This window comes from Artemia franciscana, unplaced genomic scaffold, assembly GCF_032884065.1.
Source record: "Artemia franciscana unplaced genomic scaffold, ASM3288406v1 PGA_scaffold_73, whole genome shotgun sequence".
Taxonomy (NCBI): Eukaryota; Metazoa; Arthropoda; class Branchiopoda; order Anostraca; family Artemiidae; genus Artemia; species Artemia franciscana.
This window is the reverse complement of record NW_027062708.1, coordinates 330,596-347,783: the sequence shown is the minus strand read 5'-3', so window position 1 is coordinate 347,783 and position 17,188 is coordinate 330,596. Positions and strand designations below refer to the sequence as shown.

General features: G+C 33.2%; 1 protein-coding gene across 1 annotated transcript in view; it reads right to left on the bottom strand.

Annotated features, from left to right (window-relative positions):
- Positions 1 to 11,230, bottom strand: part of LOC136042149 (uncharacterized) — a 51,385-nt gene extending 40,155 nt beyond the window's left edge. Inside the window, exon 1 of the mRNA XM_065727062.1 lies at positions 10,978 to 11,230. Within this exon, the coding sequence (XP_065583134.1) occupies positions 10,978 to 10,988 (11 nt within the window). The 5' untranslated portion in view covers positions 10,989 to 11,230. The remainder of the gene's footprint in view (positions 1 to 10,977) is intronic.
- Between the last annotated feature and the right edge of the window lie 5,958 nt (positions 11,231 to 17,188).

Here is a 17,188-nt window from a genome sequence, read left to right as displayed (position 1 = left end):
TTCAAATTACAAAAGAAACAAACACTGTAGGTTTACCTAGTTTTTCTATTATTTAAACCACAGACAAAATATTTGATATGACTGATAACATGAGTTTTCGAAAAATTAATTGCTATTTTTAAGGTAACCGGAAACAGGAAATTTTTATGAGAAGATATTCTTGTAATAACGATTTCTTTATATTTTGCACTGGCAACAGCTTAACGGAAGTCTTTGTCAAAATTTCTCATTTTTGTCCTTTTTCATCCCACTGAATTAAATTTTTTCTTCATTATTTGCATTTTCTTGGTTTCATCGTTATATCAAATCATCAAAGTTTTAGAACTTATTCTGTACGTCTTGTTCCAAAACGAAAATTCAACTGTGTTGAATAAAAATGAATCAAGCAATTGTTTCCAACTACAATTTCAGTAGCTTTTTTGGGGAAAATGCGTATAGAAAAAATTCAAGTATTTTTTTTTAAACGTTATCAAAAAGAATAATCACATGAAAACGGAATTTTTTTTAATATTGTAAAATACATATTTTCCTTTTTTTTGGGAGGGGGGGGGGGTGGCAGACAGGAGACACCCAAATCCAAAAACTAACCCATACCAAAGCTCACTCACCTATTTTTTTCCATTGCACCCCTCCCCTCACAAAAAATAAAAAAAATTATCCTATATTTCCTTTTAACTTGCCTATTTTAACTCAACATGTTGCAAAATCTATATATATATATATATATATATATATATATATATATATATATATATATATATATATATATATATATATATATATATATATATATATATATATATATATAAATATATATATATATATATATATATATATATATATATATATATATATATATATATATATATATATATATATATATATATATATATATATATATATATATATATATAATATATATATATATATATTTATAAATATATATATATATATATATATATATATATATATATATATATATATATATATATATATATATATATATATATTATATATATATATATATATATATATATATATATATATATATATATATATATATATATATATATATATATATATATATATATATTAGCGGGGGGGACACTTAATCCATGAGATCTTCCTCTTGAGACTATCAACTGGTCTCCCTCCCACGCTCACGTAATTTCTTTAATTATCCACTCAATTCCCCTGTTTCTTATGTTGCCTTGAGTACCCCCCCCCCCCAACCTTCAAAGTCGCAATTTTTACAGTCATTTATCATATAGCTTCTTTTAACTCCCCTGTTTCACTCAATCTTTAACTCAGGATATAGTGAGACCATGAGCAATTTTTGGGGGACAGGGGCACTCCAACCCAGAGGGCTAAACGATGTATTTGATATACCCACTTATGAAAAGCAAAATAATATCAGTTGGGGGATGCTTTTAGACGATTACCACTCGTAATTTTAAGAAAAGTAAATTATACGGCGAACACTGTGAATATACACTGAATCACGATTTTAGTATTTTATTTCACACACAAGATTAACATTTGATCTTCATAGATATTATTAACTTAATAACATGTTACTTTCACCATAAGTCTAAGCGTTTCACTAATAACCTCTCATCATGCAAAGGGAAATGTGACTATACCCCTAAAAAAAGGTCATTTAAGTCAGTAATTCCATAAAAAAGATCATTGTAGTTATGTTAATGCCACCTATGGTGAAAATGTAATTTACTATTTCTGTGAGAAACACTGTCTTTCCCGTAATTTATCAATTTTGGGTTTATTATTATATTAATGTTGTTGTTACAGTTTTCACGTTATAAAAACACAGCCTGTTCTTCATTACAACTATATAATATATTTTGCAATAAAATAAAAGATGATGTCACCAAGGAGGGGCCTGAGGACCTGTCCCAATCCCTCCCCACAAATCAAAACTATAACTTTTCTTGAGTTTATATGCACTTTTTGTCCGAATTAGCCAACAAATATTTTTTCATTACCCCCCCCCAAAAAAAAAAAAAAAAATTACAGAACCACCCCTCCAAATTTTTTACGTAATTGCCTGTTTGTGACAGTATTAATGTTAGGTAAGCATTGATATGATATCGACGTCAAGTAATGTCGCTTAAAGAGAAGATCGACTAAGTAAACAGCTTCACTTAGCTATATACCACTGTTAGTAAGGATATTAGATCCAGAACAGATGCGGAAGTTAGTGATGCATAACAAACACTGGTCACTCTTTGCAACCTGCTTTACATCTCGCATCACTAATTCTAATCACTAATCACTAATTCTCCCCCACATGCGATACACTTCCGCTACACCTCACCTCCTCACACCATGCATGGCAAAATTCGCACCACGAGTGGCCTATGCTACCTGGTATACATTATTTGTGGAAGTGGATAACTCCACACTGTTCTAATTTGGAAACTCATTCTAACCTTATCAGTCTTGTGTATGCTAATCAAGGTCTTAGAAGTATTTAACCTCTTCTTTTCAAGCAAAATTTAAGCTTAACTACCTTAAGCCCACTTCCCCTTGAAAATTCAGAATTGTGCCCATGGGAAAAAGCAAATAATATCAATAACGACTTATAAATTAAATAGTAAGAAAGAAGCTACTAAGTAATAAGTAAGAAGTCAAAATAGTAATAAACGAAATAAACAAATACAATGATTTGCACTACTACATCCTGAAAAATCTTGCCAGTTATGAGTGCTGATGATAAATATTTTAAATCGTGAAGTAGAAAATCCTCAGGTGAACAACCCATTCAAACATTATTTACTTTTTGGCTATTATTGCTTAAACCTGTCAAATATTGTTTGCGCCTCCAAGGATTGAGGAAGCATAGCAAAAGTTTAAGGGTAAATTCAGTTTTGATAGGAGTCCAACTCTTTGTATAGGAAAGGAGCAACAAAACTGTCTTTAACAGTTTTTTTCATGATGAAAAGTTTTTAAAAGCGTTTATTCATCTCGGATTGCTATAGTATGTCTTTGATCTTTTAACTACAACTTAAGTTGCCAGTGCAAGGATGAAGAGGGGGGACTGGACCCTTTTTTAATTTTTTTTTTGTATTTCAGAGTGGGAAGAGTTTGACTCCCAAAGATTTCCCTTAGCCATATCCTTAGAAAGCTTAGCTATTCATTATAACTGAAGACCAGTTAAGTGCTGGTGGATTTCTATTAGTCAATCTTTTCTTCACCATCATCACTGGCTATCATCATTTTAATTGTTAATTATTAATAACCATTATTTGTATTGTTATACCAACAAGCAAAGATCAACTTTATGCATAATTTTAAATCAGTCTTCCACAAACGACAAACTTTCTTGTAGTTTACCGTGAAGTGTAATTTTAATCTTAAATGTTTTCTTTTTAATTATTGGAGTTGGTCAAGAAGTTCAGTGTTTCTTACCTAGAAGTGGGATAATTGTCAAGAGAAGGGGGAAGATCACAACCATATCTACATTCAAGGCACAATAGAGAGTATCATCAAACAGTTCGTGGTAACGAACTGTAAGTAAGGAGTAGTGCGATTCAATAGTAACCCAAAATAACGAACTTTCGAATGAAAAACGAACTTTCGTGTTACAATTTATCATGGCGGTATAATTTTATTATGTTTGATAAATAACTGGAGATGGTGAGAAAGTCAAGAAGTGCTTATTAATCAACCTGAAAATGGGAATGTTATTGTGTAGGGAGGGAGGAGGGCCCGTTAAAAGCTTAGCTTCACAAAAGTAAAAATAGAGAGTACTATGAGAACTGGAGGTGATTAGAATAAATTCTTGCAAATCACTCAAATCTTTTCCACTTTCTTTCCCTCCCGTTCTCTATATTTGTTATATCGATTGTTTATGATTTAGTGTTTAAATAGTCCCTACCACATCCATCATAGGTCATGGAGCCTTTGTGGGAATAAGTGTCTTGTATTTGCTGTATGATTTTCGTTTTTGTTAGAAAACATATTTTATCTAAAAGCTCTCCGGAAAATATAGCGTAGATACCTCAAATTTGCCCAAGTCTAGTTATTTGGAATTGAGGCCAATTGATAATTGGAATTGAGGTCAATTGAACAGCTGAAGTTTTGACTTCGTAACATATGTCTAAATACACGCTTACATTATGAGTGGGGGAGCAGACATGCCATCATATCACGTTCAAAGGACCTCCTAGGAAAACGTGCTCAAAAAGAAACATTTTGGCAGTTATGACCACTTAATAAAGGATAAAGATCCTCCAGAGCCATTGCTGGCGCATAGGGCGTCGAATCGACGTTTCAGTTGCTGGGTGTTTTTTACAGGGACAAGCAGCAAGCTTGTCGCCCTATCACCACTTACTTATTAAAAAAAAAAAAAAAAAAAAAATTCTCAGTGCAATTACAAAATTTAGATAATTGGTACGCCAACAAAAAACACAGTTTGTCATAAAAACAAACCTTGGCTTAAAGCGGACCTCCATTTAGACTGAATAGTTAGTTCAAGCAATGAATGCAAAGCTTACGCTTGAGAAATGGACCCAACACGGAGGTAAAACGTCAATTCTTTTGCTAGGGTCTTTTTTATTCTCTCTAAGGTATCAAGTCACAAAAAAAAAAAAAAAATCATTTTTGTCCCCTTTGACTTATCTGAAGTATATTTATATAGGAAAACTTCGATTTTCTAAAATTTTTCTCTTGGCTATTGCTGAGTTATAAGGTTTAAGGGCAGTTCCACGATTTTTTCAGTGTTAGCCTACTATGTTTAATCGGGAAAACAAATTAGCAAAATTGATTAGTTAGATTTGACAATACTTTTGTTGGTAAAAACTAAGCACTAACAATCTGTGGATTCCAAACTATAAATTACACCTTCAATACCAAGCTATAGCATCTTAAGCTGTTTGATGCCCTAAACTTTATCTGGTTTGTTTCCTATGTTTCACTGATGTCTTTTTTTTTTCATTTGGCGTCCGATACTGCCAAAAACCGTTTAACTCATAAGTTTTTTTTATAATTAAAAAAATTCCCCTAATTTTTTAAGATAAATATGATTGTGCAAGTTCTCACGTAACCAGTTCAAACAATCCTACTTCATTTTTGCTATTCTTGATATTTTAAGTACTTGAAAAAAAACTAAAAAACTTTTTCGCATGCTGACAAATAGTGCAAGTATCGCGTAGTGCAAGTATCGATCTCCCGACTCTCTACCTCCGACCGGAAGTGCAATGTGTGGTTGTGGGCAAATCATCCGACGCTTACCGCGTCTCCTCCCTCAGATTTCTCCAGGTATTTATTTAGAGCTGGCTCGACTCTTGGCTGAGCTTACACAGTCACAGCACTTACCTCCGTTCCATAACCAAATAACAAGCGACACCAGGACTCGAACCCCCATCCTTACAGACAAAGGATATCAGCGCCAGCGTACTAAACACTCATCAAGAACGGCTTAGACACCCTCTAAGCACTTAAAGGGGGGGGGGCATATAATCTTTGGCAAATAAATTGAAATCGTTGGCGAAAAGCAAGTATATCTCTTCATACAAACTTATTAGAGTCAGCTCCCTAAGTGCTACATAAAATCAGTTTTTAAGCGCCTCAACCGGTTTGTCGTAAAATAAATATTTGCCAAGTGTTAAAACATAACGTTTATTATAACACAAAGACAAATGTTATACAATGCAGGCAATGGAGTCACAAATTGTCTTAAATTTAGTCTCAGATTTTACAGTATGTCTGCTCTGCATAAAAATGTTTGATAAAAATTGAGCTATTACACCATAAGAGAATGAGGAACGTTTTTAAGTCCCTTGCTCAGCCAATAAAGTAAAAATCAGGTCAAACTGACAAAAGAATAAAATTGAACGTAATATCTTTCAAGGGCGTTTAACCGCATTATAGTCTAATTTCTGTGGTTTCTAAACTTGCAAACAAAACCATACTGTGTAATTATTAACTAATATTTAATCTTGGGAACCTTATCAATTTGTAAAACTAGCATAGCTTCGTTATTATATCAAAACCTTCAGATTGTTTAAAAATATAATTATCTTTTTTTAAGGTCCATATCCTCTCACAAGACTTCGTAAATTGATTCTTTGGAAAACTTAGCTATCTACATTAATTACATCTACTAATTTATATAATAATAATTACATAACTTACTTTATGCATGATAAGATACATTATTCTACAAAAATAATTGGTATATTTATGTTAGAGTTATATTACTTTTGGGCATTTTTGTATCCTCTGTTTAGGTGCATTTAATTTTATGTAGCTCTTGGCCACATTTATAATAATATTTCGAATAAAAAAAGGAAGTTTTCTGTCTTCAAAAGTCTACGTATAAATTTATTAAGCAAAAATAACGAAATTCTGCTAATTTCGTGTCTAGAATACGAAAATTTCATCTCTAGACAGATTAATTCCAACTTCAACATAGCCTTTAGATAAGCCTAGTACTTCCAACAAAGTCCCCACACATTGTGGCTTCCTATTGAGGAGGAGGGAGAGGTGCGTCCAGGGTTCTATAACAGAACCCCAAACGATCTTAAGTAATTTTGATAACTGTTATCTGTGACTTAATACTAAATTTTACTAAGGGCATGTCCAAAACCTATTTATGTTAGAGTTATATTACTTTTGGGCATTTTTGTATCCTCTGTTTAGGTGCATTTAATTTTATGTAGCTCTTGGTCACATTTATAATAATATTTCGAATAAAAAAAAGGAAGTTTTCTGTCTTCAAAAGTCTACGTATAAATTTATTAAGCAAAAATAACGAAATTCTGCTAATTTCGTGTCTAAAATACGAAAATTTCATCTCTAGACAGATTAATTCCAACTTCAACATAGCCTTTAGATAAGTCTAGTACTTCCAACAAAGTCCCCACACATTATGGCTTCCTATTGAGGAGGAGGGAGAGGTGCGTCCAGGGTTCTATAACAGAACCCCAAACGATCTTAAGTAATTTTGATAACTGTTATCTGTGACTTAATACTAAATTTTACTAAGGGCATGTCCAAAACCTGCATCTTTCATAGATTTGTTTCTCAGAAATCACGAATCACTCACAAATACCACAATAAAACATTCAGCAATACTTTTTACATGCATTACTCTCATGTATCATGTACCGACACATTTTACATGTCTGCAATTGAAAATTTACACTTTTGAATTATTTTTCAAAGTTCAAATGGAATGGGTAAATTAACTGAATTGTTAACTATTATTAAACTAATTAGTTGACAAATTACAATTTGATACCTGCCATAGAAAAAAAGTAGTGTGATTTCTTAGGATCGAGCTTTCCCTTAGACCTCCTCACCACCCCTTCATTCCTGGATGTATGAGGATACATTTTTCTTACTCTGATTCTCATAGTTTTCTCTTCGACTATACAAAGTTGCATCGACTACACATTTCTGGAAATAACCCTAGTCTTTTTGGGAAGAACTTTTTGAATTAAATTAGATTTGAAGTAATAAATTAATCCAATATTTTTTTTTTTTTAGAAGCTATATAAATTCTTTAGGAGTCGAATCTAAAGTTGGAAATACTTTTGAGGTCTACAAAATTGTAGTCCTTGGCGGATGCTGTGTCCTCTAGTTGTCATATTCTCAACCTCAAAATAGTTTTTTTTTTAGAATTCATGCATGCTGGATCTCAAAATAAAAGTAAAGAAGTGACCTGAGAGACAGTCAAAGACCAAGAAAAGGGAACTACTCCTAACCAAACTCTCTTAGAAATAAGAAAAATCTTAAAATTTTAAAATGCATAGAAATACTATTTACACGTTCTGAAACAGCTCTTTTTAATACAATAAACAGGGATTAATCTCCACCATTTTTATTAGCGGGGAGGGAAAGAGGGGTTCGTTACGGGATAGTCAATTGGCATTGGCTGTATAATTTTTTTTTCAAATGATTGGGGAGAAACTGACCCATTGTCCCCCCCAAGCGACGCCCATGACAATAAAGGATTCATCAATAAGATTTGTTTTATTCAGACAGATTGTAAAAAGGCAAAATAATTGGTCATTACTGAAACCATAAATATGCAAAATGTATGATTGTAAGTAAATACTAAAAAATAAGGCATAAACTTAAAAAATGAAAGTTTATGCTAGGTTCTTTTGTATTTGTATGAAATCTAGCTGATTTTGTTCATTTAGCGACTGAAAATTTGTCTAAATATCAAACAGTTCGTGGGAACGAACTGTAGTAAGGAGCAACCCGGCTCAATAGTAACCAAAACTCTAAAAAACGAAATTCTGATACCAATAGTTACTTCAAAAGAATTGCATTTTAATGCTGATTTTAATTATATTAAATAAAAAAAAACAAGTTATTGTTAACTGAAAGTAAGGAGCGATAGTAAAACTTAAAACGATCATAAATTACCCCGTATATGAAAGGGGCTGTTCCCTCTTCAACGCCTCGCTCTTTGAGCTATAGTTTGACTCTTTCTCTCAACTCTACTTTTTAAAACAGTAAAAACTTTAGCGTAAAGAGCAGGGCGTTAAAAGGGAACAGCCCCTTTCATATACGGGGTAATTTCTGTTCGTTTTAAGCTTTAATGTCGCTCCTTACTTTCAGTTTAAAAAAACTTATTTTTATTTATTTAATTTCTGAAGGTTTTTTAGTTAATCCATGTTTTGATTTCGGCTCTCCGCAGATGAATAATCAAAGCGAAATTTGCATATTTATTTATTTGGCTAAACGGCTTTCCCATAGTTTTGACCGAATGATTTTGAGAAAAAAGGAGCGGGGGAGGAGGCCCAGTTGCCCTCAAATTTTTCAGGTATTTAAAAAGGTAACTAGAACTTATAGGTTTTTACGGTCGTTTTCATTAGTAAACGATATACGTAACTTACGAGTTAGCTTACGTAGCAAACTTCTATATTCGTATGTTTTTATTACGTATATGAGAGGGTTCGCCCACTCGTCAATACCTCGCTCTTTTTGTCCCCTGAATCACAAAGACCGTAGAATAAATAGTTGGAATTACTGAAAATACTTTAGCGTAAAGAGTGAGGTATTAGGGAGAGGTGAACCCCTTATATGCGCAACATTTTCTATTCGTTTTAAGTTTTAATGTACTCCTTACTTTCAGTTGAAAAAAGTTTTTCACATTTATTTTTTCATTTTTTTTAAATAATGCTAGAAAATGCTGTGCCCCCTTCATAGAAATCTTCTTCCCCCGTGACAAATTCCTCCATGGAAAGCTTCCCCCACGTAACCCCCTCTTCTCAACCCCTCCTCCCAACCAACAAATCCCCCTGAAAACAACTGTACACTTCCCAATAACCATTACTATATGCAAACACTGGTCAAAGTTTGTAACTTGCAGCCCCTCCCACGGGGACTGTTGGGGAGTAAGTAGTCCCCAAAGACATAGTTATAAGGTTTTTCGACTATTTTGAATAAAATGGCTATCTCAGAATTTTGATCCGACGACTTTGGGAAAAATATGAGCGTGGGAGGGGCCTAGGCGCCCTCCAATTTTTTTGGTTACTTAAAAAGGGCACTAGAACATCCCGTTCGAATGAGCCCTCTTACAAAATTCTAGGACCACTGGGTCGATACGATCACCCCTGGGAAAAAAAAAAAAAAAAAAAAAAAAAAAAAACAATTAAATAAACACGCATCCATGATCTGTCTTCGGGCAAAAAATACAAAATTCCATATTTTTGTAAATAGGAGCTTGGAACTTGTACAATAGTACCCTCTGATACGCTGAATCTGATGGTGTGATTTTGTTCAGATTTTATGACTTTTAGGGGGTGTTTTCCCCTATTTTCTAAAATGAGGCAAATTTTCTCAGGCTCGTTACTTTTGATGCGTAAGACCAAATTTGATGAAACTTGTATATTTAAAATTAGCATTAAAATGCAATCCTTTTGATGTAACTATTGGTATCAAAATTCCAGTTTTTAGAGTTTCGGTTACTATTGAGCCGGGTCGCTCCTTACTACAGTTCGTTACCACGAACTGTTTGATAAGTTTCATCAAGTTCACATTAGGATTTTTGCTATGCTGCAAAATTGCTGAGTTGAATGAAACTTTCAAGAACCTTTCCATGAGAGTATGTTGAGCAATGACGTTGACTAGGGGGTGACGTGTGCCCCTAGTTTTTTGCCTGTCGCCCCTTGATTTTGGAAAATACCTTTATGGGTGTATTTTCACTGAAAATTTCTTTTCTACGGTGTTTTCATTCATAAAATTAAAAATACACTAATTTTCCCCTCAGATTTTGAAAAACTTGTTTTGCCTCCATGCCCCAATTTTTGTGAATTGACGCCACGGGTTTTGAGCTCCTAACATTGTTAAGTTCTTAACCTGATGTTTCGAACGATGTGTCATAAATTTTGAAAAAAAAAAAAATCCTTTTTTGGCTTAAAATCCTACTCAAGCCAGAAAATCATAATTTTTTGCTCTGTTAAGATAGGTAGAAATGGAGACAGGAATAGGGCTGGAATTCCTAGCACAACTAATTTCCAGAATAGTGAAAACCAAAAAGTTTCTAAATTTGGGGGCTGCGCAGGCTCGTCGAGGAGGGGTGTCCTCATTTATTAAAAATCCCTGTAACCAAAATAATTCAAGCTATTGGTAAATTTTTCTTGTTCATATTATTGACTTGCAAATAAAGTGAACATACCACACGATGCCTTTTTTAAGCTCTTTACGAATATAGTAATCGCTTCTATCACAAATTTTGTTTGTTTTAAAGTTTAGGTTAGGTTGTTTGTTTTAAGTTTGAAGACCAATGTTTTAAGTCTTTTTTATACCCAAAAACTAGAAATATTTTGATCATTTTCAAGAGCTCAAAAAGGGCATAAATTGGAATTTGCAATAGAAGCGATTATTATATTCATAAAGATCTTTAAAAAAAGCATCGAGTGGTATGTTCCCTTCATTCATAAATCAATAATATGAACAAAGAAAAATTCACCAAGCTATTTTGCAAAAACGACTCACCTAAAAGACATTGTTTTATAATCCTTGATGTATTTTGCAAAACCCTTTGATGAGATCCCTCATTCCAATCACCTAACATAAATATTTCTGAATAAGAGACGAAACATAGACACGCGTGCCGACGCTGAAGACGCGGTTCTGTTTATCACATCCAATCAGAAGCGAGAAAGGTCGGATCAATTCAAAGGCAACATACCCGGTATACAATTTCTAATTAACAGTATTTAAGGATTATGCCTGATTGAATTATTATTTGACAAGTTTGCGTGTACTGTTCAAACTTCCATATCCGTCAGTTAAGTGGTTGTTCACTTTCAAAAGTTGTACAAGATGTGGCAATCGCCACACGTGGGAGAAGCGTCCCAAGCGTGGTATGAGGTATACCTTGGGTGGTACGAGAAAGCTTGGAATGGTGGGAGTGTACCATAAGTGGTGAAATAAGTGGCACTTCAAAACGTACACTGTGATGGAGATCAGACAGCCCCTTGCCATCAGCGCAAAGTTGTTTATAGGCAGTGTCTGGTTTTGTTAGTGTTGTTCCGCTATCTATGCTTGAATTAGAAGAATTTACTGAACAGTTTATAAATATTAAGTGGATGGGTAATCATAGCAGTGGAGGGGTCAAGGACAGGGCTCATAAGCTAAAGACTTTGTGCCTTGTCCCCGTCCATTCTTGAGATATTTACTATTTTAACAATAATTCCTTTTATTTTTTCCATGTAACTCACCAGTTGCGAGTTTGCATTGTCCAAAACACTTCTGGTCGCAATAAAACTGATTAATTGTAACTTGACTACTAAGGACGCAGCAATACGTTTGTGAATAGAGAAGAGGTGATTATGACCACGCTTTCGTGAAAATGTTAGGCTGCGGCAAGAATTTTTTTTTTTTTTTTTTTTAATGTAAAGATGCAAAAACGCTGTTTTTTTTCAAAAGCGGGGAGTAATATTTTTTAGTAACGATTAGTATAATTGAAAACACCAAAAAGGCTATTAACTGAATATAATATAAAACTAAATCTATCTCAATGCTAGGCTTTACGAAGTTAATCCTTTACCACTGATTAAATTTAAAAAAAAAAACAATTTTTTTTTAACTGAAAGTAAGGAGCGACATTAAAACTTCAAACAAACAGAAATCGTTCCGTATATGAAAGGGGCTGTTCCCTCCTCAACGCCCCGCTCTTTACGCTAAAGTTTGACTCTTTCTCATAACTCTACTTCGTAAAACAATAAAAAAAATAGTGTAAAGAGCGAGGCGGTGAGGAGGGGACAGTCCCTTTCGTATGCGCAATAATGTCTGTTCGTTTTAAGTTTTAGTGGCGCTCCTTACTTTTATTTAAAAAACTTGTTTTTTTTTAATTTAATTTCTGAATGTTTTTGAATTTATGCAGGTTTTGAATTTGGCTCATCGTACATGAATAATTAAAACAAAATGTGTTCTGAGACCATACTTGGCTATGCATGACGTACGAAATAAAGAAAGGAAATAATAAATGAAAAGAGAATAAATCAAATAGGTGAAAAAACGAGGATTTTGTCAGCCAGTAGCAAAATATGAAAGATGAAAATCAAGCAAATACTTTGACAAGGACCTCCGCCAAATCGTCCTCAGTGCTCAAAAAATAAAAAAAAATCTAACCTTCTTAAGTGAGCTATGCAAGAGGAGAAAAGACAGTAAATCAAAGACAAAACCCACCTGAGATCAATGAAAGAGAAGTTGCCCATTAGATTGAATACGTATCCTTTGCCTTGCAACAGATTTTGCCTGCCTACAATTTCGGTTTTCATTAAATATGCAGATAGGCTATCTTAAATTAGACTTGGCGAAAATATTGATAGAGTCTTTTAATATTAGTTTTGTTATAAATTTGGCTTAAGGAAACATCTCCCGTGTGTATTTATAGTCAAATTTCTGTTTATATATATATTTTTTTTTATCTCAATCACCTCTTTAAAAGATTGCGGTAGGCCATTTATGGTAGATATTAAAGTTGCCTCTTCAAAAGGAACTAAATAGTCAGGATTTTCGTATATTTGCAGGGCCAGAGGTGAATCAAAGCTGTCATTTTTATTTTCAAATCTCAGGGACTTATCTGTTGAAATTTTGTGTTCATGCAATCGTTCCCCTAGTTGTTGATGTGATGAACGTAAAATTTTCCACATGGACACGGGACTCTGTAGACACCACTACCTAGTATAGGGTCAGTTTTATTCTTTCCTGAGTTGAAAAAATGTTCAACTTTTTGTTCAGTTTTGAAAGAAACAGAGAGATTATGTTTTTTTTTTTAAACTTTGCCAAGTTTGTCACTGAGTTTCGAGACGTATGGTAATGTAGTGAAAGCTTGTTCTCAATTGCCAGTGTAACTGAATCAAGGGGGATGGGCTCCTTATTTTCCTGTATTACCTTTTTTAAACGTCTATCTATTATGTTTTCATTGAGGTTGATTGGGTAGCCATTGCAGAATAGAATATCTTTAACGTAAGATAACTCAGATTTTACATGATTACGTGAACATATTTTTATAACCCTGTCGACCAAAGAAGTAACTACCCTTCTTTTCACAGAAGGAGGGTGATTTGATCTTTCTTCTTGCAAAAAATACAAAATTCCACATTTGTGCAGATAGGAGCTTGAAACCTCCACAGTAGGATTTTCTGATACGTTGAATCTGATGATGTGATTTTCATTAAGATTCTATGACTTTTAGGGGGTGTTTCCCCTTTTTTCGAAAATGAGGTAAATTTTCTCAGGTTCGTAACTTTGATAGCTAGGAATAAACTTCATGAAACTTATATATTTAAAATCAGCATAAAAATCTAATTCTTTTGATATATCTATTGGTATCGAAATCCCGTTTTTAGTTTTTCGGTTGCTATTGAGCCGGGTCGCTCCTTACTTACAGTTCGTTACCACGAACTGTTTGAACTATGGTTGTGTAAGTTTCAACTTAACCCATTAAAACAATAAGATTTGATAAAGCGTTGATTCGTGTAGTGTGTCCATTTTTTTCTCTTTCTATCTATATTCTGGTAGAAATTATGAAAAGGCAAAGACAAAATTACACAGACAGTAAAAGGTTAAACATCTCACTCTTATATAATAAAAGAACAATAATGATAGAAACAATTACCAAGCAAATCGTTTAATTCTTTCGGACGTATTCTAGCAACTAAGGGTTCAAAACTCATTTATATCCTTAGAACCAAATTTACCTTCTTAAGATACTTGTTTCGATGAAAAACTAAGAGTGTTGAAGAAAAAGTGAGGCCTTCCGACATCATACCTCCCCCATACAAATTCGAAAGTTTTACGATTTTCTCCATGATTTTTTAAGGTTTTCTCTACAATCCACCTGTTTTTGGGCACTTTCTTTTAAATGTCAAGCCAAATCAAAATACAATTCTTCGTATGTACGTAACTGATTCTATTTTATACATAAACATAGATACATTTTTTTTTTATCTTTTCAATCTTTCAGTCAAGATAAGCTTTCTAAAAATATCAGAATAACAAAGTGTCTTTTCAGGCCATTTTATTGGCTGTTTTGGCAGCAACATCAGCTGAGCTTTTCATCTATGGCCACCCTGGTTTTCAACCACTGTCTTAGCCATACTTCAGATATGAAGTATACCCATACGCTGCCTACCCCTACAGGACACCAGTGACAACACTTGTTAAGTCAGAACAGTTTAAATCTGTAGCAACACTGTTCATCGTACCTTTGGCCCCAGCATATGCTGCGAGTCAATTTCATTCTCAATATGAACTTGGGCAAGCTAGCCCAAGTTCATATTGCTCATCCAGGTCTATCCCATGCAGCAACAAGAGATACATTTTGTAACGTCGTTGGAAGTTATGCATACATAAACCAAGTTGGGAAAGAGGTTCGTGTCGACTACGTCACTGATTCCACTGGGTTCCGTATTGCTTGAAACAATCTTGCAGTTGCCCCAGTAGCTCCAGTGTTTGTGTTTTAATTAAACGAAAAAGCTATACGCATGTAAGTATTAAAAGCCATATAATGCAAAATCATAGGCAGCGCTTCTCTATCACAGCTAGTAATATCATTGATATTTTAAAGGAGCTAATCTGATTGGAAATGAAAGTTCTAGTACCTTTTTTAAGAGTCAAAAGCGATTGGAGGGCAATTAGCCCTCCTCTTTAGCTTATAATTTTCCAAACACTTCCAATCAAAATTTTAAGACAGCCATTTTGTTTTAGCATAGCTGAACGGTAACTGTATCTCAAGGGCTATAGCATAAGTCAACCCCCGACTTATGCAACTTAACCGTTATGTTTAAAAACTAAATGTTGCCCTAAGATTAAATCAAAACGCAGTGTGTATTTTCTGGATGTCAACAAGACATCTCAGCAATATCCAAAGAAATAATGAGGGTATTATGTTCACCCTTTTAGGGCTACTTTTAGGCTATCCCTAGTGCTTCTCTTAAAATTTAACTAAATTAAAAGAATGTAAGTGTATCCAAGCTATCAAAGTGCACAGATAGAATTTTTTGCAAATGATATCAAGTTTTATTTTTCAGGTCATCTAGAGGAGGTATATAATTAAATTAAACATTACTTTTTGTGTCCAGATCTTTAAAAGGGTGTATGTTATTAAAACTTGTTGAAAAAGTTTCTCTAGCATACAAATAGCAAGCCAAACTATAAATTATTAAAGAAAAACTGAAAAGATTTAAACTATTATTTTCTCTTTCCCTGAAAAAGACTCTTCAAAAACTATTCTAAAAAATAATTTTTTGCTAGAAAAGCAAAGAACTCCATTAAACAAAAATGAGCAAAAATAAAATCAAATAATCTATCAAGCGTAAACTACCACAGATCAGCATCGATAAATAAATGAAACCCAAGATAAACAGAAATTACACTAAATAACTGAGTCAAACTCATAACGAGCAGAAATTAACATGAGTAAGGCTCAAAAACCTTATGCCATCCCAAGGCCAGAACATAATCTGCATTTTACTAAAAAAAAATAAATTGTAAAGTTTTCACTTTTATAACCTCAGTAAATTAATTATTACTAACAATTTTATGAATAAATATCAGCATATGTACGTTAAACCGACAGTGCGCAATTATTTGTATATTTTTCAGTAAAGTGCAAAATGTGTCCAGGAAGGCATACGGTTTTTGTGCCCTACTCATGTTGATTTCTGCTCGATTTGAGTTTGACTTGGTTATTTACTGTAATTTTTGTTTTTTAAGCTTTAATGTCACTCCTTACTTTCGGTTCAAAAGCTTGTTTTTTTTATTTAAATCATGCACAAAATCTATGCGTCTAGTTCAGTTTGTGTTTAATTGTTTACAAATAAATTAAAACACGTCAATCTCTGCTTGTCCTTCGCGTAAATAAAAATCGACAACATTTATGCCCTATTTACCCATGCTCAGGATCGTGGATAAATCTTTTTTTATTGTTGCCCCCCAACCCCGAAAATTTTTTCTGCGTACCCACCTGGTTCAGGAAGCTTAGCTTTCCTAAAGTGCTAAATTTAATTTTCTATTTCATCTGAATTGATTTACGACTTTACAGCATGATACATCATTTCGTGTGTTAAGATAACCAACTCCGAGATATGAGATTCCTATGTCTTTGTAATAACCGACAAGGTGAAAAAGATAATAAGAGAATAAATTTCTTCCTTCGTTCACATAGGTTATTGGTTATTAGAGCAAGCAATACATGAGAAAAAAATGACAGAGCTTGGGAATTTTTTTAATAACAAAAACGTGCTTCAATTTAATAAAAAATGATTTTGTAATCTTTCACCGAAAACTCATAAAATACGCAAAACCTTATATAAATAGTTCTTTAGATGACATTGCTTTTCAATTTATAAATGAGATGAAATGAAAATGCAAAAATAAAGAATTAACTTTTACTTAATAATGATAAAAAGAAACCATCAGAAAAAGAAGTTTTTCAAACAAAAGTAAAGGCCACATTAAACTTAAGATCAGCAGAAATAAAAACCTATAATAATTCAAACATAAAACGACCAGAAGTTACTATTATAGAATGAATGAAACACAAAACGAACAGAAATTAAATGAACAATCATAGCAAACAAATATGCGACAGCTACTACTATAAATAAATAAATCAAACAATTCGTGGAAACAAACTGTAAGTAAGGCGTGATTGGCCTCGATAGTAACCGAAACTCTTAAAAAGCAGGATTTT